Source organism: Typha angustifolia, chromosome 10, assembly GCF_048772165.1.
Source record: "Typha angustifolia cultivar Huaian chromosome 10, ASM4877216v1, whole genome shotgun sequence".
NCBI lineage: Eukaryota > Viridiplantae > Streptophyta > Magnoliopsida > Poales > Typhaceae > Typha > Typha angustifolia.
In genome coordinates, this window is record NC_133248.1 from 12,678,750 (window position 1) to 12,703,650 (window position 24,901).

Genomic DNA, 24,901 nt, shown 5'->3' on the forward strand with positions numbered 1-24,901 from the left:
ATTGTGAAAGTTGTGTTTCTGGATAGCTAATTGATATGCACGTCATGTTCTTCTGCAGTTAATGGCACAACTTGTCTAAAATTAACAAAACTATTTAATTAGTTAAACATTTAATGATTTGTGTTTATTTCTGCTAAATACGGCTTCAGCACGATGTTTTGCAGAAGCAATAGATTCTATTGAACACATATTCAGCATTCATGCTGAGTCCAAAGAAGCACCCATATTTCAATTATGTACAATAGATGGTTGAGCTTATAATTGCATCATTTCCTATTCCCAGCACATCCTTCCCATGCTGTTCATTACATTGATCCTTCCAACAATGAAAAAGCCAAGCACGTTTCTCGTAGGAGGTTCTGATGCTTTTAATTACATCGGACGGAAATTCAATTTCTTCATAGTACAACAGCCAAGACCAGGCCAACCAGCAAGATGTATTAAAGATTCACTAGGACGCATCAGCTCAGTCTTGCTGCCCTATTCTCTTCCATCAAATCATGACTGCAACGCCTATCTTTCTATTTTGCCAAGCAATAACGAGTGGCACGATAAAGCTACATAGTTGCATGCAAACCTAACTTCTGGACAAAAGAAAGTTTATTTCATATACACAAATAATTTACAGTTGCTGCAAAAAAATTCACTATATACATATTGATTGCAACACCAAATTTGTCCAAGATGATTGCCTCAGCATGCTGTCACAGGTACAAATTGCCTAGCCTTGCGAAGTGGCGGAATACTCAAAAAGAAGCCGATTAGATGGGGTTGACTGGAAAAGAACTCGGAGACGACTAGTTAGCTGATAAATCAAAGTCCACTGCATGGCCATTTCTGAATCTTTCATCTGTCTAACTACGGAGGCCTGAAAAAGCACGGCAGAGAAAAAGCTAGAATAACTTCATTCCATTGACTTCTCTAAGAAATTTAAATACCTCAAAATAAAGAAAATGAGAGGAAAGGATAAGAGTCAAGTATGATCAGTCTCCAAAAACATCTAACATTAATAGATGCCATCTATTCGGGCTTGTATCCTGAAAACCACCTGTTCAGTGATAGAGGTAGTGCTCTCCCTATGCCCCATATCAGCAGGAAATATGTCATTAGTTAGCTTAAAGAACCTATGATCCTAAATTACTTGTGAAAGACTATTGTACACTCTTTTATCAGTCTGAGCACATTGCTCATGCTGCTACACGCACTTGGGTAGAGCAAACTAGTTGTGTTTATCCTAATGTAATCCTACTAACCTCCAGAAAATTTTGCTATCATATCTACAAGCCATAGCCACAGTCATAGCTAGCAGCGTAATTCAGCCTAGCTCTGTTCAAGCTTGATGAAATTAATTTCAAGCTTATATTTGTGATCAAGCATAAGTTAAAATCATTTCAATTTGAGCTATTCGAGCTAATTCCAAACTTGAACCTAAACGAACCGATCAATAAATAGTTTCAAGTTTTAATCAATGCAAGCCAAATTTCAAGATGATCAAGCTTGATTTAGTCTTGAATCAAGTTTAAAATAAGGTCCAATTCAAAAATATAAACTAATAGAAACATCCATATGTTTAGAAAAGATATAATAGAATAAAAATTTAGAACTAAACTCTATTGGATCAGAGTACATATTAATCCACCTAGGCAAATCTTAGAATATAACAAAATTATAGTATAATATAAAAAATATTACTCATATTATATATATATATATATTATAATTATTTCGAGCCTATTTGATTGAGCCTGCTTACGATTAAGCTTGTCTTCAAAATTATTTTTGAGCTTATTTTGAAGATCAAACTCAGGTCAACTCATCTTTTAGCCGAGCTTGAACGAGCCTTATTGAGCCAAGCTCAAATCCTTATTGAGCCAAGCTCAAGTCGGCTTGATTATTTTGACATCTGTAGCCATAGCCATAGCCATAACATACCTAACTTATGCCATTCATTTAATTGACATCTGTGAAGATCTTTTAGTTTCATTGAATAAAATTACCAAGTATCTGGGTTCTAAAGAGTTGAAGTTGTAGTGTTGGATAATTAAATAGTGTTGGATAATTAAATTACCTGAAGGCGCTTTCCAAGCTGCACTTCAACTTCTGTAGCAAAAAATATATTATTTGCCAGGGATTTAAGTGGGTCAGCTGTGGGGTCCACAGAGAGCAAACTTGGGATCTGTGGAGCATACACCAGCCTCCATCGTGCCTGTCCAAATTCTCCCTTGCCTTCTATTCGTGGCATCAATGTTTCAAGTGTTGCAGTTGCTAGTTTCTTAAATGCAAGCTGTCCATCACCTTCCAACAAAGACTCTGCTAGTTGCGTCTCAAAAACCTTAGCAGCCTGCAGAAATAGATGTATCAACAAGAATCATCACAAACAAAAATTGAAAAAACATCCAGAAAGCAAGACATCAGTTTGAGCGTTCAATTTTACGCCTCACCTCAGTAGGCGAAAGAACACCCTGATCCACAGAGCGTGTTGACGTCACTAGCAATTTGTCCTGCCATGTACTAGCCCGACTTTGGATCCTGAATTGCCACTCAGATCCAACTAGTACTAAATCAAGGATAGGGTCTAAACCAAGATCAGGCTCAAATTTTGCTATATTTAAATGGTCTCTTTTAAGCCTAACCTGTAAACAAACAACTAAAACATGTTAGGTTTTCCAAAAATAAGTATTCAATAAACACAAACATAGAAAAACACTGAATAACCACAAACTGTAGCATGACATGTCTAAGTACCATCAAAAACACAATGAGCGTAAAACAATCGCCAGAAACAACAGGCCTACCTGAGTGGCAACTAAATTGACATCGCCATTTTCAAATGTTAAAATCCCTTTAGGTCTTATGCATTTGGGATGAGCCATACCATCAAGCTCAAGATCACCACTAACAACAAAGTTGAGAATTAAAGGGTACACTATTCTCAATTCTGGTCCCAGCATCAGCTTCAGATTACTGAGCCGAACATCAATACCCATTATTTTGTTTGCTTGTTCCATTGCATTTTCTACCTCTGATTGTCGACCTACAAAAGGATTAACACAAGTTCCTTTGACAACCAATATTCTATTAGCAAAATGTAAGTAGGACGGCAAAATTTCTCAAAATATATTAATCCATACTATCCAATAAAAGATGCACATACCAAGCACAAAGTCAAAAAGGACTTGTGAAAGCTTTACAAAAAAGTATTAAACCTTCACGGAAGAAGGTCAATGCTACTTACTTTCTGACGAAGTAGATACTGATCTGAAAGAACGTGAGACGTTTTTGGATGTTGCCATCCTGTTATAAGCAGCAGCAGGATAACTAGACCTATCTGAAGTCAATCTATTGGCAACAGCACCATTTCCCTTGTCATGGGGCAAATATGCTTCACCATGGCTCAGTTGAATCATTCCAGAGATATTTGGCTGCAAGATAGAACCCGTAACTTGCACTTGGCTGTCTACTTGGCCGCTGTCATGGAACTAAAACATGTCAATAGCAGTTGGCATAAAAGTAATAGAAGCCATAATATATTTAAAAGATACCACAAAAAGAGGGAACATTATTAATTTCAACAGCTCTTGCCCACAACAGTACATTCCAAGGATTTCAGTGTGGCCCCATGCGTAGCGCATCATCTCATTGCAGCAACTTGCTGGCACAGAAATGACAATCATGCAACTATAAAAGGGACTGTGAAAGAGTAAAAGGAGATAGAGGAAAAGCTACTGGCACAGAAATGATCCCAAACCCAACCAGAAAATTTCCTAAAGCTCAACATTTTTACATTTGGGATTGCCGTCAAAATTCATCTGAAACATTTCCATGACCAAATTTTGTGTGTTTGTTTTTGGTTCAAGGTTGACCAGGAACCCTAGGGCATAATGGCTTTAACCCCCAACTAGAAAATTTCCTTCATTGCATTTCTATCATTCATTTCTCCCTCCCTCGTCCTGCCACCATTGGCACAAAGCTGGTGCCACAAGGTAGGATGTTTTGATAAGTGTGTCCCTGACACTTAAATCTTTGGACAATTGAAGTTGTTAACACTTAATACCAAATTTTAGAAACAATTGAACACAATAAAAGCAAGATCCTGATATAGCAAATATAACAGTTTTTTCAACAAAAAAAAATAATAGATTGAGCTGGACTAGAACATTTTTTATTAAAACATTCAGAGAAGTCTTAACACCTTTTAAGTCTTCATGCACATTAGGTTGGTGAGAAGCTAATCCAAGAACAGAAAGCACTCATGCTGCGTGCATTCAATGGCCAAAAGGGTGTTAAATCTTTTGACAAAACTTAAACATAAAGATTAAAATTTAATAGTCAAACTCTAATACATAGCAAATGAAAATGACAGAAAGAAAGAAAAAAAACATTCACCTCAAAATATTCTTGGCCCGAACTTCTAGAACTTCACATTTCAACTCAATTTTATCAGCAATAGATGACTCCGTACTTTTCAAGGGCAAGTTCCCTTTCAGTGACAGCTTCCCTCTTCTACTAACTCTGCTTTCCATGGAACTGATGCATAATCTATTAGATACTACATGAACTGTGCCGCCAAAATTCGTGAGTGGCTTTCGAAGGACAGGAGAAGAAACAGATGCCCGGTGAAATGATGCAGATCCATCAACAACAGGCTGCTCAACAGTGCCTTTAACCTTTAGCACACATGCCAGTGACATATTTGAAAGAGAGTACAAATGAGTCAGCTTTATGCATTTATAGGTAAAAACATAGAGAACAGTCTGTCTACTGAAGGAAAATAGCAAAATAAGTCGATGAATTCAGAGCTTGTATGTTGCTCCTGAGAATTGGTTTTATATGTGTTATTGAGCCCAGTCACCGGTGGCATTCAGAGAGGAAAAAGAACAGGCCATTTAACCCAACAAGCGCTTTCTGACCAAGCTAGATTATGAACAAAATAACTCAATTCATACCAGTAATTACATCAATATTATAACAACCAAGAAGAGCATATTTATCTTATATGGATTAAACACAAACCACGAACCCAATCAAGACAAAACGAGAATAAAAAACAGAGGACGGGAATATGGAGGTTTCCTAAGTGGCAGCTTAGATTAGAAACATTCCATTTTCTATTCCATCAAATGCCTAACTATATTCAATGAAAGTTGATGTAGGTATAACTTTATGCTGTGCACTATACCAGTTCCGCCAACAATGGTCCATTGATTAGGCAAGGATGGCAGACCCACACCTAAATCATTTACATCGAGGTTGACTTACATTAATGATATCTAACTCCAGACTAGGGGTGTCAAAATAAACAAATTGCTTGAGCTCAGCTTGGCTTGAGCTGACCCGAGCCTTGGGCTCGATTTGAATGTCAAGCAGAGTTGGAGACGGCTTGATAAGCTCGGCTCAAATATAATATTTATTAATATATATAATAGTCCTTGGCTCAGCTTGAATAGTTCTTGGCTCATTTTATGCTTTGGCAGCCTAGGCTCGGTCTGACTCAAATTGAATAATAGGCTTGGTTAAACCTGACTTAAAAATAGCCTAGTTTCATGTTTGGATTCGGTTCAATTCGGCTCAAAAATAGACTCAATTCAGGCTCAGGCTCGGTCTCAGCTCGGCAGGAAGATTTGATGAAGAGAAGAAAATTGAAGACTTATTTCTGACTCTATTTGTGATATTCTTATTTATTATTTTGGAACCAAGTTTCCCTTTAGTGATGTTTAACACATTGCAGAACAAAGCCATAAACATTATAATAATCAAAGAACATCAAAATGCAACTGTCTGGTTGACCAACCTGAAGAACAATATCAGCATAGCCATGTAGCCAGTTTGCATAAGGACATAAAGCCGTTATCAACATCATGCCTCCATCTTTAATATCTGCATTTACCCTTACCTCACCAGGATCTAGCATATCCCAATTCAGACCCTTGAGATTTTCTGCTAAGTGAAAGTCCCATCCCTCTTCAATCTTTTCTCTGGTAATCCTTTTCTCACTAAGGTCATCAAAAGATCCTCTTTCATTTTCCTTTATCCAAACAGGGATTCTTATGACTCCCTTCGGAATATCTCTATCTTTATCAATTTCCTCCGCAGAGTCAGTATCAACGTAAGCCACAGGAACACTTCCTTGAATATGTACATGACCGCTTTGTACCACGGGTTCAAAGTTGGCATTGAACAGAAATCGACTCATTGAGGTTACTGAAGCAACTATTTCAGCTCGTCCAAGATCGATACCTCCAATAGCACCATCAAGAAGCCTTATTTGGACATCACATTCGGGTTTCGCAAGACTGCCTCTTAGATCTCCTTCCATGTGCAAAATACCCTTGATGGGTGTCAACCACTGCCGCAGAAAATGTATAGAATCTGAAGTAGACGATTCAATAATCTGAACCAATGTTGGTACTAGACCAATTGGGAAGTTGAGGACAGCAAAGTGAAGATTTGTTATTGGACCAAGCAAGGTTCCATCTGCATGGAGAGTTGCATTATCCTTCTGGATAAATAATTGTTCAAGCCGCAAACCATCATTATTACTGTATACACCAGATGCGGAGACACGTTGAGTTCTGTAAGTTCCCCACTCCCAGTCCTCTCCATGAAAGTCAAAATCTGCCTGAAAAATATGAGTAATTTAGACAAGCACACTTATTCTGCAACACAAATTCCTAATGCACTTCAACAATTTCGCATAAGAGATAAATGTCACGAAGCAATTTAATGGATATAAATTAAAAATAATAATACTAAGCTGATCTCCGATAACTTAACTCCAGATATTAATTATGGCTTGTGATAAATGACTCGTGAAGTTTGCTGTGACATGAGAAACTTCATAGAGGAATACTGTCACATGTCATCTATTTATGATGAAATTTTCATAGAATTTTGTGCAGTAAATATGTTATATAGATAAAGAAAGAATACAATAATGTTCTGTATACCAAATAAATATATCAAAGAAACATGGAAAAGAAAAGCTACACACACTAAGTTAGTTAATCCAGCTCTTAAAAATAGAGTATGATACAAATTTCTACAAATGATAAAAAAAAAAGTACCCATGTTTACTTCGAACAATCAATTTACCAATGTCACATTACTGATTTCCTAAATTTTATTTCTTAATTAAGGTCTCTACATATTTACCATTGTATCTCCGTTGCCTCCACCACTAGCATCAAGAGAGCCATGCCAGTGACCTTTGAGTTCAGCTAATCCAGGAAGAGTAATATCCTCAAGAATATTGTCATCTGACCAATTATAATGAGTTTGAATTGCCTGCAATGTAATAGAGGTTCAATGAAACTTCAAGTTGAAATAATGGTAATCATCATTAAAGTAGTAAACATAACAAACAAAACAAAAGCATCTCTACATGAAGGATGATAAATTTCAAGTTGGCTCCTAGTAAATTGTAAAAAAAAAAAAAAGAAGTGACATTTTCTAGTTTTTTCATCAGGTAATGCCTTTTGCCTTCTGCTACCATATAAATTGACAAGGGAAACTGGGATAGTACCTTCAGCTGATCATGAACACTTTCAGCATAAAATCCAACAGATTGCAGAGATTGTATAAAAAGTTCCTGCAAGTACATTAATGCACTCATGACCATTGTGTGCAAATAAAATAGATTATTTAGGGAGATATAAAGAGAAACATCAACTATTTCTATAGACCTGATAGTTCTAACATGGCTATGATAGTTCTGACTTGAGAATTCATGCTATTCTTTGGTTGGCATTCTGAGGATAATATGATCTAAGAGTACTCTCTTAAGTCTCCAGCATATTATTAGCTACGCAGCAAATCTCGTGGTACTAAACTATCTAGTAAGCCTACATACAATCTATGCCTACTTTTATATCCAGTTCACGTGCAAAGTAATAAGAAAAAAATATGCACCTTTGATCTAGAACGAACAGCAGGGTCAGTACTTCGAGAAAGAAGCCTTGCTAAGGGAAGCATTTCAGCAACTTCAGCACCAGGAACTTCTAGTCTCATCCGCCACCTGCCCATTGAAGAAATTACACTACCCAGATGCCCACCCATTGCTTTTTTTATTAAATTGTCCCTCAGCTTGTTTGTTGGATATCTATCACGTGTTCCAGGCAGTACATACTCCCCTTGGAGCTCATATCGGCTGCTGGCTTGCTCAAGAACAGATTTTTCAATAGTGATCTAAGAGGTTGAGAATGAACCATCTAAATAAGTTTATCATACAGATAAATTGTTGGGACAAGTGTCACGATATTAAGAACAGAGCAGTAGGAGTATTCAAAGAAAGAAACAAGAAAGAGGACTGGTTGCATAATATAGTCAATTAAAAGAAAAAGTATATAGCACATGCAATAAACATTCATCAGCAGTACAAGTAATTATTGACAGGGTAAAGACAAGCATCATAAGTGCACTAGCATACTATTGTATGTCTAGACAAATTGTCCAGTTTTAGCTGCAATAGATCATTTTTGGCAGGAAAGGATCAATTTTGGCAGCAACAGAAATGTATTGTTTTCAGCCAAGGGACCATGACACAAATCATAACTCCTTTAGACTTTAGTCATCTATATGAGATTGATTTTAAATAAAAGAATAAGAGATTGAATTTAAAGACAAGGAAGTTACTCCTGACACTTTACCTATCATGACATCATAGTTTCTCACTTCACAGTGTGTTTTCACTTAATGCAAATTGAGCCCTACATTTTTTAAATCTTTTGCCAAAACAGTACCTAAAGTTGCATCCAATCCAATAGATCTGTTGAAAAGCATCAGTTATTTGATTCATTAACAGGATAATGTGGATTGACTTGCATGATTGACCCATAACAAGTGCTAAGAGAGACGCCGAGGCAAGTTGGTCAGACTTGCATAAGAAGGGGAAATGACCTTATTGGAGTCAAATCTAGTACATATTTTAGTATATTGGTGCCTTCCTCAAATACTTGGATGATTTTGGTAAACCAAGCATGGTCATTGGTTTAATATGTTTTGGGTCAATCAGCTATTGGTTAGATCTTCACGATACCTACATGGTTAAGGTACATGTAGCACTAAGACAAATAACAGAATGTAGGCTCCTATATCAACTACTATTAATAAGCCAGTTCAGAACAGCAATGTTACATGGAAGATTCAGAAAGTTACTCACAACATCGCCACTCCATCGAGCAGCCACATCAAGGCCTTCCCCTAGAACACCACTAAATTTGGGATGAAGCACTGACAACAACCCATGACCCCTTCTTTTCTGGAAATTGAGCTGAAGCTCTGCCTGCACGCATCCAAGTAGTGAATCATTTATAAAGGTTTGTGATTCAATGGGCACAAAGTAAATACAATTGAAAAGAAACTGCAGGAAAATTCTTGAGTTCTGGATTAGAAGTGCATGCTGGAAAGAATCTTAAGATCAGCATTTCATCCCGGTTAAATGCATCATATTCAAACATAAAAGAAGTGGGCAATGGTAAAGCTCATAAGGTGAAGGGTATCCAGCAAAAGCAAACACTGCCAGCAAGAGTCTAAGACAATGCACTCGAAGGTCAATTTATCAAGTTATCATCAGTGGTGGAGTGGAACAAATGGATGTGAGGACTAAATAGGAGAAAAAGGAGTAGTTGACTCACCATGACAAAAATTTGGAATATTTTTTTGAAAATTTACCAGGACAATGAGAGTCAAATACAATACACTAGTAAGGAAAGTCTTTATTTACAGACCTGACATTAAATGGTGGTTGCCACAAAAAACTGTTTCTATGAAGATTTGTACCAAATGAATATGTAGAATTAAAAAGCAATTGAGTCTTTCTCTTCTGCAATTGAATGAAACCAAAGAAAATATTCTAAAGCTGATAATTCTTGTGCCACCACAGAGCAACACCTTGCTTGTTGCTCAAATAAGGTGCAAATCTGACTTATCTTAAAGTTCAAATACTCACGAATAAAGAGACTTATGCGTGCAGAATAGCCCTGTCAATTTTTAAGTTAATCTCCAATTAAAAATTCTAATCCCAAGTTTCCTACTGCAATGTGAAGTTGAAAGACCTTGCACTGTACTATATTTGTTGCCTAATTTTTACGACAGAAAATTATTCACACTATAACAGATAAAGTTGCACTGCTGTAACCGTGAATCAGAACAGTGTCTTACCTTCTGAATAATTCCACGAAGAGATGCAAGCTCCAATTCATCAAGTGGTAAATTCCGTACCTTTCCACAAAACAAAGAAAAAAGGGAGGAAATGATAATGTAGAGCTAATCTAGATATGAAAAGTAATTTTATTAAGTACCTGAGAAGTCTATAATAATTCACATAAAATCTGCTGTCCTAAAGTTGCATAATACCTCCAGATTAGTTGAATTTTCAGGATGATAAGAGATATTAGCTCGTAGTTGGCCCTTCTGAAGAGAAACAGATAGCATTCTTCTGCTTTGCATGGTCTCCTCTGTGCTATACCATAGAGGTCCAATGACATCCATTAACAAATTTTCATCAGGTCTGCCAGAAGCATGCAACTGCCAAAGTACAAAGTAAACAGATACGTATCAAGTATGATAAGTATAAACCAGAATTACAACCCGTTTGAGCCAGGCCAAGAAAAAGAAAACTAAAAAGACAAAATAAGTACATATATGACCAAAAATTGATGACCAGGAAAATTTATTACAATATTGTAAAAAGTTCGCTTATTTTGCAATACTTTCATATACAATTGTACAGATTTTCTCAGAAATTCAGATGCACTCTTTGACATGTTGAGAGTAAAATGATTGAATACGCCAAAAGAAGGTACTTTAAAATGTCAATAAAATCTTGACATAACACAATCCCTACCGGATTTTATCATTTCATGACAGCAAAACAACTGTTTCATTGCATAATATCTTACCTTCACAGAATCATGTGATATGGAAAGAATACCACCCAACTGTGGTGCCAACATAAGTTGGTTAAGCTTCAGTCCTGATAAAGAAATCTCCCCAACAAGTCTTGGTATGTCACAATCAAGCATCTTTTGGTCTAGCATATTCTTTAAAGAACCATAGAACTTCTCAATATCATTTTTAGATTTGAGAATTCTTCCTTGAAATTTGATCCTACCAGTTGCTTTCAAATGCAAAGGCCTTGGTGACTCGAAAGGACTAGTAGAAAACAGACTAGCAAACTCAAATCCACGCATACGTAAATCCAAGTCAACTCCTTCGACAAGCAGAGGCATGGTTCCCCTTTGTATGCCTTTGTGTAGCCAGTAATCATCAACATAAGATGTTTGTACTTTAGTGATTAAGTCAAAAGAGATCGATGATGATGTAACCATTATATAATCATGTGAAATAACAATATTTCCACGCGCATCAGCAAATGAGTCTTCAGCATTTGGTGCAGCCCACTTAATATCAAATTTCCTGAATTCAGAAGTGAAGAAGTTCTGAGTCTCAGATATACTTCATTGTAAATGACAAGAAGTATAGGAAAAGGAATACCCACAAATCAATCAACTGGGTTTATAAGTATTGAGTATATCTAGTTTACTTACGGTCTCAAAAGGGAACCAAATAGTCTAGTCTCTCCATTAAGCTCCCCAATTTTGAGTGGTATCAGCTGAATACCCTCAGGCATATACCGATGCAAAACTTTGTCAAGTAAAAAGCTCCCAGACAAATTAATATCCATAGCTGAATCATCAACTTCCCCCTGTATAAAAGTGAATAAATGAACAATATGTAATCAATGATCTGAAGATAGAACAAAACAAACAGTACTTTTAAGAAAGGTTAATAAAGAATCTAGACCGTTCTCCAAACCATTAGACGCCCCTTAGACACATTTTTCCTATTTTCTTCCCAGATTGGTGGTTTCTATTTCATGCAAAAACAAGAAAAGAAAATGCCTCATGCAACAGCAGGATAGATTCAAGCTCATGATTTATGAAGAAACAACTTATTCTTGGAAGCATACAAAATAAGAAATACCCTTCTAAGTCAGTATCTGACATTACCGAGTAGAAGCACCACATTCTACCTTGCCAGTGATAAGCGCTAGGCTGCTAGCCACTGATCACCCCAGTCAGCTTATTCTCCCCATTGACAAACGAATCAGCATTACAGAATCAAAAAGGAAAAGCACAAATAAAATAATGAAAGAACAAAAAGTCCGAAGATAATTGTCCTGCTTGAATTGTGTATTACAGTGATGTCTTGGGTGTATCAAATATAAGGCCATATAACAGAAAGTTTTAACTGCACAATTTAACGAGTTAACAAGGGGAGATTCTTCTGATAATTCTCCAGAGAGATGACTGTTACTGTTAATTACAGGGTTTAAAAATTTTAGTTTTACATGTTTGTACACTGTTACATGTGTCATGTGTGACATCCATTGTACTTGATTTGTTCTGTGTTGAGGGAATATATCATTATTCGCCAACCAGAACCCTCAAAGTAATGATGCAATTCTTCCTGCCCCTTTTTTTCTTGCATTCCCTAATTAGCAAATGGATCCCTTAATGCACGTCAATTATGGCTATACCGTGCAAAGTAACACCTTGTAGCCTTTTCTGCCTGAATACAGTTTATCCTCATTCTCGGATCTTCTCTTGAATCCTTCCTACTATGATCATAAATTCATTATCAAAAATTGTGCTGGAATCCCAGAAATACAATCTCCTAAGTCAACTTCTGTCCAGATTATAATGATCCTTCTGTCTCAATAAGGCCAGATCGGCCTTATGCTTGACATTCTGCAAGGGTATGTTTGTTGCTGGAAAGTGAGTATTTCACGAACTGTACTTTCATTGGTTAGTTGCAGGAAGTGAATTGGAAGGTGATTTTTGTGACTTCTCTGAAATCATCAGGTTTTTCTATTTTTGGCTCAATCCGCTCCCTCCAAAGGAGGAAGCTTGCACTTCCCACCTCTAGTTACCAATCACATGTAAAGCATGCGACCATTAAGTTTTTAAAAGACTTTATATCTCAACCCATATTATTTATTTTGAGTTTTTTTTCTTACATGTATACCCTTCTAATATCTCTTATTTATATGTATACCCCTCAAAATTTAGTATTTACATTATTCTCCTTTAAACCTTTGGTTTTTGTATGGATACCTATTAAAAAAAATTTGAATACCTTTCAATTAAAATTTCATCGATTTGACTGTAAAAAGATAGAAATACCCTTACTCTTGTTTTACACATTTCTTTTATTTAATTGTATGTACGCCTTTTTATATTTTACATGGTAAAGATTTTTACTTGTAGTTGTCAAAAAGTAATATGAAGGGTATCCATGCAAAAGAAAAAAAATTATAATTTATAAAGGATATACACACAAATATAAAATTAAAGTATTCAAACAAATACGGAACTCGGGGCGTGGGGTGGAGATGTAAAAAAATTCTTCTATTTTTGTTTTGAAGTCCTAACTTCTATTATTCTTTTTTTTCTGAACCAAACAATACAAAAGTAAAAAACTCACAGTTTCAATCACACTCTCCATCCAGGCCAAATATTAGAAAGTGAAAAGTTTTTGTTAGAAAGTAAGATCCCTATAAACTTTCATTTCCCAAGATCACTTTACTTTCCTCACTTTTGGATAACCAAACACACTCTAAAGGAAATTAAGCTTAATTATCCATTCCCAAGTCCATTCATTTAAATTAAGTTGTATACATATCATGCATTCCTCTCAATCTAATAGACAGCAAAATAATTTAATCAACCCAAAGTGGATCATACACTCTGCTGGAGAAAATGATCAAATAAACCTGTAGCTTATAAGAAAATTATAGGCAAGTGTGAAAAATCTACTAAAGGCACCACAGGATATAAATAACTAATATTAGCACTACACCTCTGGGCAAACCCATGCATTTCCAGCCCCTCGAATTTCTCCACCATCTAAGAGGGTTGCTCTGATGCCATATAAATCAGCAACCTGACAGCAGCAACACAAAAATGAGCAAACATGAAACATATTGAATAAGGCTAAGGGCAAGAGATGATGCATATTATATATCCACATGTATAGACATGGAGGTGACGCTTACACAGTTATCAAGGTTGAAAGTGAAATTAGCTGATACATGTGAAAAAGGAATACGATCAAATGCTGCCACTGCACCAGCCTCTTTATTTCGCATTACTGCTTCAGACGCACGAGAAGGTGGCATACTAGATACTGAAAGAGATTTCCTAGATATTATTCCACTTCCAACAAAAACAGGAGCATCTAGAGGACCTTGACAATTAAATACAGCAGTTACTGAACCAGCCAACTGCATCAACAAGATCAGTGAATCAAAACTTAATTCTCAAAGATTGTATCAAGAAAAAATGTTTTATGTCAGCATGCATCATACAGAAATCACAAATGAAATAAGAAAAGGCCAGAATAGTTCCTCTATCCAGACAGGACAGAAGCTCACTTCAAATAGATAGCATGATCAGCTTCATGAACATGAAATAAGTTCAACCCATAATTAGCTACGATTTGATTATATACCAAAGTGCATAATTATAACTAGCAGTCTAGCAATGTTAATGATAGTTTGAGTTTCTAAATAAGAAGAAAATTTCCCAATGAGAAGAGGAACAAATTTTAGTGGTTCACGATATCCAAACAAGAAAAGTAGCAATGAGCCCTGGTCAAAAATCAAAACATGCTAGCTATGGCAACTCATGGCCACTGAAGACAAATTTAATCAGAATAATAAAAGAAATACCCATACCGGAAACAACAGAGGCCTCATTCTCAAAGTCTTCATAAGTGCATTTATTTCAACACCTGGAACCTGAAAATATGTCACAAAGAAGATTTAAGTATGGAAGAAAGGACGACCTACACTACACAACATTTCCATACATATTGTTCAGCCCTCTCAAAATCCCATTTGTTTCATTAAGTGAATCTCCTCGAACTGACATGCATGTTAAAAGACAATAAATTCAAGATAAATGATAAAAGGTGAAATTTTCAAACAAATTTGAGTGTATAACTATAACCACTTCTAGAGAGATCTATAAAGAAAAAAATATGTTGCAGCAGATGATGATTTAAAAAACCATCACCACCAACTTTTATATCAAGAATTTTGATAATTTTAGGCATAATCTCATAGGTGCTGATAAATAACCAAACTAGACAATTGCTTTGTGCAAAACAAGCATGCATCCTCTTAAGTCTTAACAAGCTGGCAACATGTATAGCATCAATAATCCACTTATCAAATCTCTAAGGTATTACCATCCTCATGTGTATAGAGGAAAGGTTAATTTGCATGCAATTTCTATATCAAATCAATGATGGCCGTGCCGGAAGTGTACCGGCAGTTGGCACGAGAGGTGTCGCACGGCACTCCTCCTAGCAGCTTCATTGCTCTCTGTCAACCAGCCAACGCCGATCCTCACCGACTTCATCGCCGTTGTTTGCCGCCGTCTACTCGCCTCTAAGCGGATCGGCAACTTAAGTTTCTATATCACCCGACCCGACCCGATCGAATTCGCCACTCTTTCTTTCTCCCCAGGCTAGGGCACCCAGTCGCGTGTGATTAGCAGCTCGAGCTCGAAGGCAATGAGATGGCGACAAAAGGCGACAACGATGTTAACGGGGAGTGGCAACAGTTGGTTGACCGTAAACGGCAAAGTGTGAAAGTGAGCCGCATCTCTCTCTCTCTCTCTCTCTCTCTCTCTCTCTCTCTCTCTCTCTCTCTCTCTCTCTCTCTCTCTCTCTCTCGCGGCACGACCGGCAAGTGCCACGGCACGTATCGTGCCGGCCAATGGTCGGCACGAGCCATGCCTATGGTACAGCCATCCATGTATCAAACAAAGGAAGAAACTCATGAAAGATCCTATGGGTTGAAATAGGGTGTTTATCTTCTATTTGCTATCAATAAATGAATTAACAAATTTGATAATTGGTAGTGTGACAATAAGTCAATAAGGTTAACCTCAGCTTTGGACAACGAAATTTCTATTATTTAGCTTTGAGGGACTAAAGTTGACTATTGATAGCACCTTCAAGAGCTACTTGATCAGCAGCATTCAGTCAATATGTCTTATGGCAGACAAAAGTTGAACAACCAAAAGATCCCACTAGCACAAACTCATCTGACAGTAAGTAGGAAAAGGCCTTTAGCTGCTATGGGAAGCAAGTCTGATACAGATGACAGATGGTCGTTTAATTGTACTAACTACTAACGCTTACATAAAGAATTATAACAGTCATCCTAGGTTCATAACTTATAGTCCCAAAAACTTGCAAGGCTAGTACTATACTATTAACAGGATTAAAATATTCGAACTTTCACGCAGGTTCTACAAATCAATTTACGAAAAGAGATACTGGAGAATTCACTCCATAAGACAAGATAAGTTAACCTGCAGCGCTGCACTATATTTTAATACATGCTAAGCAGTTCAAACTTGCATATAGTTGATTAGTTTCTACTGGATATGCTGGCATATGCTTAACATTAGAAACAAGTTATCATTATATTTGTGAGTTCTGACTGATAAGTCAAAGTATTTTTTCCAACTACATGTCATACAGGTAAATTATGGACAAAGAAAACATACTTGACACATTAGATGAAACTCTCCATCCTCTGGATTTATGCCAAAGTCACCAGAGGCTTCCAAAGGGGCATCACCAAACCAACCACTTGTGTTGTGCAAAAATACCCTTTGACCACGAAAGCACAAGCTTGCTGTCAACTCCTGCATGCACACCCATCTCAGTGACAATGTAAAGGTATTCTTAAAACAGCAAACTCTTAGCAAATTTACAAAATTAGTGCCTTCATTAAATAGAAAACTGGGGATTGCCTAACTGCATTACAAGTTTACAACATTTAAGTAATTTGCTACCAAAAAATCTCTCAATTCTAGAGTTGTTGACCACATATATTCAAAAAATCTCGTTCTATATCTTTTCATAATCTCTATCCTCTAAGAAGTAAACAAGCTATGATCTTCACGAACATATGAAATCTATCCTCTGAAGCAAGTGTTAGAAAAACAGGAAATGCATGTGTTCCAAGACTTTGAATCAATTTCATGGTTAAAATGTTACTGATTCTGAGCTAAGTAGTTATTTGCTCAGATAGTTGGGAGTAAATATTACACGAAGCTAGAGAAAGGTAAATCAGACGGATGTCAAAGCTAAATTCACCGAGGACAAAAAGAAGCATGATCAAGATTCACTACCCAGTAATGCAGTTATTTCTTCATTATACTGAGGAGGTACTCCAGTGACTCACAGTTCTTCAAGTAAGCTAGCAAAGACAAAATTATGGTAATAATCTATAGATGAATTAAGGAAAAAATTCTTCATTAAAAGATTGTTATACTCCATTGTGAAATTCAGATTGATTGTTTCAATTGACTAGTTAGGCAGCTATAGTTGTCTTATTCTTTCTACATATTTTGAGGGCAAATGAACCAGTGAATTAGAAAAAAGAATATTAAGAATGAAAAGCAAGCCATATTTGAGTAAAGTAGTGAAAAATTGCCATACTGAAAAACAAGAAGGAGCATCTATAATCTGAAAAGAAAGCCCTTTCACATCAAGTTGACCATGAAGGTTGGGAAAAGTGTCCCCCTTTGACATGCAGATGTGTACCTGAAAAGTAACAAAAAAATTGAAGATCATTAGAACAACTTCCAGTTGAAATAACATCTTCTACTTAATATATTAATAGAAATGAAGTTTCTTGGAACCAAATTAGAATTTAGTAGTCTAAAGCTTTAGTGCACAATTTCAGCAACCAAGACAGTGACATTTTTCTATTATGAATCTATATCCAGCATGAAGGAAGAAGCTACTCGCATTACTGTCAGTAGCTAAATATCCAGCTAGTAACAAGAGAGGCACATTGAACCAAAATAATATATTCTCAAAGAACAGAATCTCAATTATGTATAAACTATCAAATCTACATTCATAAAAAGCTACAGATGTAAGTTTCTAAGGACTCGAAACCATAGATACAAAACAAGGAAGTATGAACTTCCCTATTGAAACATTATCAAATATGACCAGTTGTCATTCACTGCTCTTGCAAAAAGAAAAGGAAAGAGCAACTCAACAAGCAAGGAAAAGGAGAAAGAAATTAACCAAACAGAAGCATGTATAACTACCCTTAAGTCTAGAACTACTAATTCAATACATAAGAAATGTAGGTTAGACACTAGATAAAGTATCTCATATATGCTCCATAGGCTATTTATATGCAATTAGTTCCTTTACTTTGAATTCAATCAACATTCAGCTCTCTTGACAGGTTTCTTAATGTTTATCCTAGTCAAGCTTGCATTCTTTTTAATTTGAAAGGATAGGTAAGAGTATATAAGTCTAGACAAGCACCTCACCAGTAGCTCTTCCCTTGTACCATGTAACTGGAATTTCTAATATCCGTTCAAATAGCTGCATTAAAACATGAAAAGCTTAGGGAACTAAAATTTCCAAATAACACAGTATGCCATTTTATAAATTTACAGGTTGGTTGCTTAAAGAATTTACTTTTTGTAGTATCTAAATAACTACCTTACCGGAGCAAACAGATTCATGACATCCAAATTGGCATGCCATTTCTGCTCAATGGTGTCAACAAAAACAGCTGCAGACAGCTGGCCTCCACCTTCGGAAGTATGATCTTCTCTCCACTCCATACAGTTCCCACTCAGCTGCACATGGACACGGGTGTAATGGTTCTGAAACTTTACATGCCCATTTACTTTAGTCATTTCTCTACAAAGAAAAATGAAACTGAGTCAAATCTAAATTGTTGACAACAATATCTAGAAATTTCTGCTGTCAGAAAGTGAAATTTCTTCTAAATTATCCTCTCTGGATTCTTCTAGAAATTCTGCCTATTTACAAACCTTCCCAGTCGTCACTTTTTGCCTTACTTTGCTTCCATCTACTTCTTGACTTTCAATTACAAAATCAGTACTTATTTTCCATCGTTTCTACATTTCATTGTGAAAGCTTGAAAAGTCAATTTTTCTGCTCTTTTCTTGTCTTATTACATCAGTGAAAATTTTCAGTCATCTAGTAGTCCTACATTACCCTTTACCATCTAAACCTGCACAATTCCTACATAAGGACTACTTTCAGCCATTGTATGAGGTTTTGTTTGAAACCAAGATATTTTGCCAAAACATTTCACATTTCGGTCCTATCCAATCCGAAATTAGCATCCAACCAAAACAAATCCTAACAACAATTATATAAGGTATAATTTTTTAATTCTAAGCTGGATTTTTCTTAAATCAAACTTAGTATCAACCTCACTGCTTAAATGCTATCAATTTTGTTGTCATGCACTGAAAATTAAGATAAAAAAGAATACTTATTAAAAGAAGTCTGAAACCGATACAAGAAAACTAGAACTGAAACCGACCGAGACTGACCAAAATATTTTATTTTTTAACCAAGCCGAAATTTTGAACTATGCTTTCAGCTAACCCAGATCAAAATGCATAACAAGTTTATGGACAAATCTTATGCATGTCTAAATGCACTTCTCTATTTCCAGTGGAAATTTCGTCAATAACCAAGAAAATACAACAATGTTAAACAACACAATAGTTAAAAATAATATTAAATGTCTACTAGGATTAAAATGCCTAAGAAGGCATAAATAGTTTCAGAAGATGTGGAACATTTAGTTATATTGATAATGTTCTGTCTTCTACTCTTGTAGAAATACTGATGCTAAAATAATTACCTATTTTGCATCATATATAACCATATTATGCTCGCCTTTTCTAGAATAGAGCATCTAAACCCATCTATGTTCAACTTAACAAAGGTTGGCCCAACGAGAATCGAGTATGCATTTGTAATAAAATAATGCAAACCTATATTGTTTAGTTCAGTGAATTCGATCAAGAAAGGACAAAAACCTATCATTCTATAGATGGGAGAAATTGGCACACCAGACCTACTACCAGTATACTAAGGAAACTAAACCAGATTATTGGAAAGGCCCTGCAGGCTATAGAAGACAAAGTGCCAAATAGCCACAAGATAATAGCCAAAACTTCTTCATAATCTGGCAAACAACAGAAGGATATGAAGCAAAATAAAAGAGAAAGATGAAGTTCTCAAAAAATAGCAGACACAATAAAAAAGATGGAAACTAAAATGAGATTTCAGACCTGGGCTCCTGGTCACCATATCCCAACAGCATTAAAGTTCCTTCAGTGAAATAAACAGAATCCAGTGTGATCGGAAGGGTTTTCTCGATGCCTTCAGGCTGACTGTCATTCAACCCTTCTGCAAGTTCGTCAGAAATATCTTCACGTCTTATACTCAAGTATGACTTCAGCTTTTGAATTTGACCAACCAGATGATCTGACATAAGTTCACTGATAGCAATCGGAAGTACAATAAACCCAGGTTTCAGTTCAAAGGGCCAAAAGAGCACTGACCGGGGCATCTGTGTGGATTTCTCACCCTTCCGGAGATCAAATCCTTGATGCTCAAGACCTCGACTAACTTCAAAAATGTTCTCAGAGTCCACTACAGGATCCTGGAAGTCATTGCAACTGACTCCATTATCATATCGATCCCCAATATGATGTTTCGACAACTCTTTGCTACTAGAACTATATGAATTGTGCTTAGAAGTCCCCAAAAAAGTATCTTTTCCAAGCCCAAGGTTGTGATGACCTTTGTCTGGCTTCTGCCTTTCCACTGTGCTACCATTGAGAAGATTTGAATTTTTTGAGTGGTCATCCAATATTGCACTTGAAGAATGCTCACAAATCCTGGTTGGCATCTGATTTGCAGGTTCCTCTCCGTCTACAAGAACTAAATCAATAATATCTAAGGACCTAGCTTGATCAAAGTTATTTTCTGATTTGAACTCAGTCCTACTAATAACTCCATCCATTTCAGACCTCCCTCCGGATCCACTATCAGTATTACCTTCAGTAAAAGAAACGTTCCCCTGCTCAGGGAATGATTGGCCAAATTTACCACTATCTAGCCCCTTAAAATATGCCAAGGCAGCAACTGCGCTACGCTTAAGATTTCTCTGTCTAGAAGAAGTTCCATTTCTAGAAATGATTTTTTTAGGAGCATTCCTTTTGGTTCTTCGCCTGATAAAATATGGCTTCAGTCTAGACCAAAATTTGATCTCAGGAACCTGAACTTTGATGCCAAAGGATTTCTCAAGATCGGCATGCTTTGAACCATAGTTGGTTCTTGTATCTATGCAGTGATGATCCTTCCATTGCATCTGTTGATCCATAAAAGAGAAAGAACCAGATTTACCAGAATCACTTGAACTATGAGCAACCTTCATATGATCAATCGAGAACGATACAGGGTACTCTTCAGGAACAATATAACCCATCTCTGCAGCTTTCCTCGCTGTTTTTCTCCTTTCTCTAGCCCCATGAGAAGCTGATACTTCTCTAGCAAGCCTTCTGCTTTTTGTACGATGATCTATTCCTTCTTCAGTTGAGTGGTGCTTGTGCAAACTGTTTTCAGAAGATAGAGGAATCCCCAACCAGGAAAAATCTTCCTTCTGAGCAACTAATAGACAAGGACGGGATAGAACAGCATCAATCACAATCTTCCCTCTCCGGAGACTTGCAAAAGGGCGGAGACGAAGTTTCATAACTGATACCTCTCCACAAGAAAATTCCTCCTGATGAGGCCCAATAGAACATGATTGCAAAGTTATACCCAATGGTGAAACACTTCGAACCCTACCAAAATCAAGCTCCCGTTGAAAGTATTCACTCAATATTGAACAAACTGAAGGTAAAAGGCGGGCCTCAATAAAGCTGCGGGCTTTGAACTGAGTGTACCAAATCATCATACCTGCAGCAGAAATTACAGCAACAACAATGGAGCATCTGAGTAAAAATATACCCTCGCTCCAAAGAGGAATAAAAGATCTAATCATGGATTTGGCCTTGATAAATGGCTCCTTTGTGCAGCTTACTTTGAAGCCACTCCTTGAATCAGTGTTCCTCGATCTGAGAGTATATCTTTTACCACTAAAGACTGAAGAATGTGCCCCTTGAAATAATGTATGACCATGTCCTGAAAGTAATAAATCGAATGAAGCCCGGACATCTGGTTTTCCTTTGAAATGGTGAGCAAATGCACTAGTATTTCCTCCTTTTGAAGACACTCGATGACCATATCCAAACAAGGAGCTAGTTACCCGTTCAGCACTCATTCTGCATTCCTATATCCCCAAGAAAGTCATGTGTAGGGGACCAAGAATAAAATCTCAGTCCCCCTCTACTTCAGGAGCGCAGAGTAAAAACCAGCATTCTGTTGACATCATGAAAAAATAACACAATAAATAGAAGTGTGCCAACTTTATGTTCTACAAACGGGATAGATAGTTTGCCCTATAACACAAACAATTTGACAAAATATATGTACTTTTCAACAAAAACAAACAAAAATTACTTTAACAGGAAGAGACACTAACGTTTCTTATTCGACAATGAGCAACAAAACAACTAAATAGTTCAAACTTAAAAGAAACAGCATCTACAAATCTCAAGTTCCTGTTTTAGGTCTTAATTTGATTTGTCACCAGAAAGTAGAATTAATATTATTGCAATAGAACCTGAGCCTGAAGCAAAATAATCTCATGTATGACCCTGTTAGAACTAATATATCAAAATAGATCATACAGTTATGATAAAAAGTCGCGAACCGCTATCATTCTTATTATTTTCTTTTCTTTTTTTCACGATAAGATAAACGCATTGCACAACGGCAATGATTTCATCTACAGGTAAATCCTAAACCACCACCCTGTACGAGCGAGTCTACCTTTTGACACTAGCAATCCCTCAAGGAAAAAAGAAAAAGAAAAAGGAAATTCCAATCGAGAAACTTACAAGCGCGGAACTCGTGGTCTTCTTGAATTAACAGCGATGCCGTCCGAACAGACGAGGTAAATCCGGAAGGATTGGCCTGATGAACCGAACCTGGAAATTCTGGAGGAGAGGAAGAAGAAGAAGAAGAAGAAGAAGAAGAAGAAGAAGAAGAAGAAGAAGAAGAAGAAGAAGAAGAAGAAGAGATTAGGGTTTAAATTAGAGTACAAATCTAGGGTTAGGGTCGAAGGAGGAGGTCGACTGCTCCAGCTCCTCCGCACTCTGAGGAGAAAGAGAGGAAGAGAGAGAGATTGCGAGGCAGAGAGAGAAGGCGTGAGAGAGATTACAAGCCAAATTTTAAAAATGAAAAGAAGAAGAAAAAAAAAGACGGAGAGGGCGAGAGGCGTGAGAAAGAGCGGTAGGCAGATTGGTGGAGCCTACTTGCCTCTGGGTTTAACCAAACCAAGAAGTGCCACTTCTGGGTTTAGGCCCTCTATCCGCTTTGGGCTTTTGGCCTGCCTAAATGGCTCTTTGCACCTCTTATTTGTTCTTAAATTAGCATTCTTCGTTGGGGGCGACTGGCGAGTAGCTGTAGTTTCTTCCACTCATCTTTCACATCTCTTCGGTATGATGATGGCACAGCAATCTCCTATCTTACATGACCCCCTGGATCCTTCACATTGATATCTCTGATCTTCATTCTCTCTCAAGTGGAAGACCTTAAACTTGGCTACAGTTGAAACTCTGATTTGATAACAGCTACCATTCCTCGTGCAATATCGTAGGCTATTCTCTAAATCTAACTTTCTTACCCATGGTGCCAATGCCTGTTTGCTTTACGAATCAGCGGAATAACATCATGTCTCATAAGCTCACTAGTCTAGTCATTCAAGAGTCATGTGTCAAAAGAATGGACTGACTTAAAACCTCTGGGCTTAGATTGTACTTCTGTTCTTTAAATAATTTTATGTCCGCAGACTTTGATTATCTTATCGTATCCCAAGATACGTAAAAACGATTAAAATCACATCAATTATCTTCTTCAAAATGGGTCAGAACCTTCCGATGATAGATGATGATTGATGAGCACGTCGCATTATTCCTCCCATATTAAAGAAAAGAGCAGATTTCATATGCCCTTGTCTTATGGCCGAATTAATCTAATCAAGTCACTTAAGCCATCTGTCTCAGATAGTGAGTACGGAATATCAGGTCTCCCTCGTCTTTGCGTACATGGAGTTAATATAGTCGATGGTATATTATGCTCCTTTTGCAATCTCTTCGAACTCTGGAACTCCTGCCTCCTTCCATTCCACTAGAAAAAGCAAGAATTCGAAAGTGAGGTTGCTCTACACTAGGTAACACTTCTCGGCTATGAGCCTATGACTCATGGATAACTACTGCACGACCATTTCCTTCACTCTGGTCCCATAGCAATAATACCACTTCGATCATGTGTAACATGAGCAACAATCATAGCAGTTGTAGGAGACAAGACCGCAGAGGTCCGGAAACAAGAAAAGGGAAAGAAGAATTGAAGCCTAAGGGAACAAGAAATGAGACAAAGATGATCTACTCCAACATAGACATAGAGAAAGAGTTATTCATTGGATTGAGGAAAAAAAAAAGAAAAAGCTTGGCGCGAATTGGCATCCGAAGGTTACAAATGCGCAGTAACAAGATCCCCCTCCTCCCCAAGCAGATAAGGCTAACCCAAATGGATAAGCCATTGTGCCATTCCTTTTTTTCTTGTCTTTTTAGCCATCGCAATTTATCGCGCCAGTAACGGCTGGTCTTATCAAAGACAGAGGGGGCACCAAAAAAAAAAAAACAAGGCTCATATGCTGACTCACCGTACTATCCTTTCTCATATCTATCCAGAATCCCCTGTTATAGATAAATTCCGGAGCGGTATCCTCACCCTGCTATTCTTCCTATCCACGCGTGATAGGGTGAGTGGCTAGGCGTCTCGATCGATGTGCTCCTTGTCTTAGATGCGGGACCCACAATATACCAATCTCAATCTCCCCTCTTAA

The 24,901-nt window shown here is 37.0% G+C and overlaps 1 protein-coding gene across 4 annotated transcripts; it reads right to left on the reverse strand.

Moving 5' to 3' along the window:
* Positions 1-249: 249 nt before the first annotated feature.
* LOC140768118 (protein SUBSTANDARD STARCH GRAIN 4, chloroplastic) lies at positions 250-24,865 on the reverse strand. 4 transcript variants are annotated; one of them, XM_073108234.1, is made up of 24 exons: positions 22,890-24,865; positions 20,172-22,308; positions 18,558-18,756; positions 18,373-18,432; positions 17,524-17,628; positions 16,584-16,724; positions 14,738-14,800; positions 14,057-14,284; positions 13,861-13,944; positions 11,547-11,704; positions 10,899-11,415; positions 10,354-10,524; positions 10,159-10,218; positions 9,158-9,280; positions 7,909-8,184; positions 7,523-7,588; positions 7,153-7,284; positions 5,792-6,619; positions 4,387-4,667; positions 3,236-3,468; positions 2,796-3,034; positions 2,442-2,633; positions 2,069-2,341; positions 250-868 (listed from the first exon to the last, which is right to left on the reverse strand). In XM_073108234.1, the coding sequence occupies exons 2-24, from the start codon at positions 22,208-22,210 to the stop codon at positions 722-724; spliced, it is 6,615 nt and encodes a 2,204-aa protein (XP_072964335.1). In that variant the 5' UTR covers positions 22,211-22,308; positions 22,890-24,865; the 3' UTR covers positions 250-721. The 4 variants fall into 4 exon arrangements, 3 of the variants coding, with proteins under 3 accessions (XP_072964335.1, XP_072964336.1, XP_072964337.1); XM_073108235.1 differs by lacking the exon at positions 22,890-24,865 and having other exon boundaries at positions 20,172-21,846; positions 21,971-22,107; XR_012105702.1 differs by lacking the exons at positions 250-868; positions 2,069-2,341; positions 2,442-2,633; positions 2,796-3,034 and adding an exon at positions 3,543-3,652 and having other exon boundaries at positions 3,330-3,468.
* Positions 24,866-24,901: the final 36 nt, after the last annotated feature.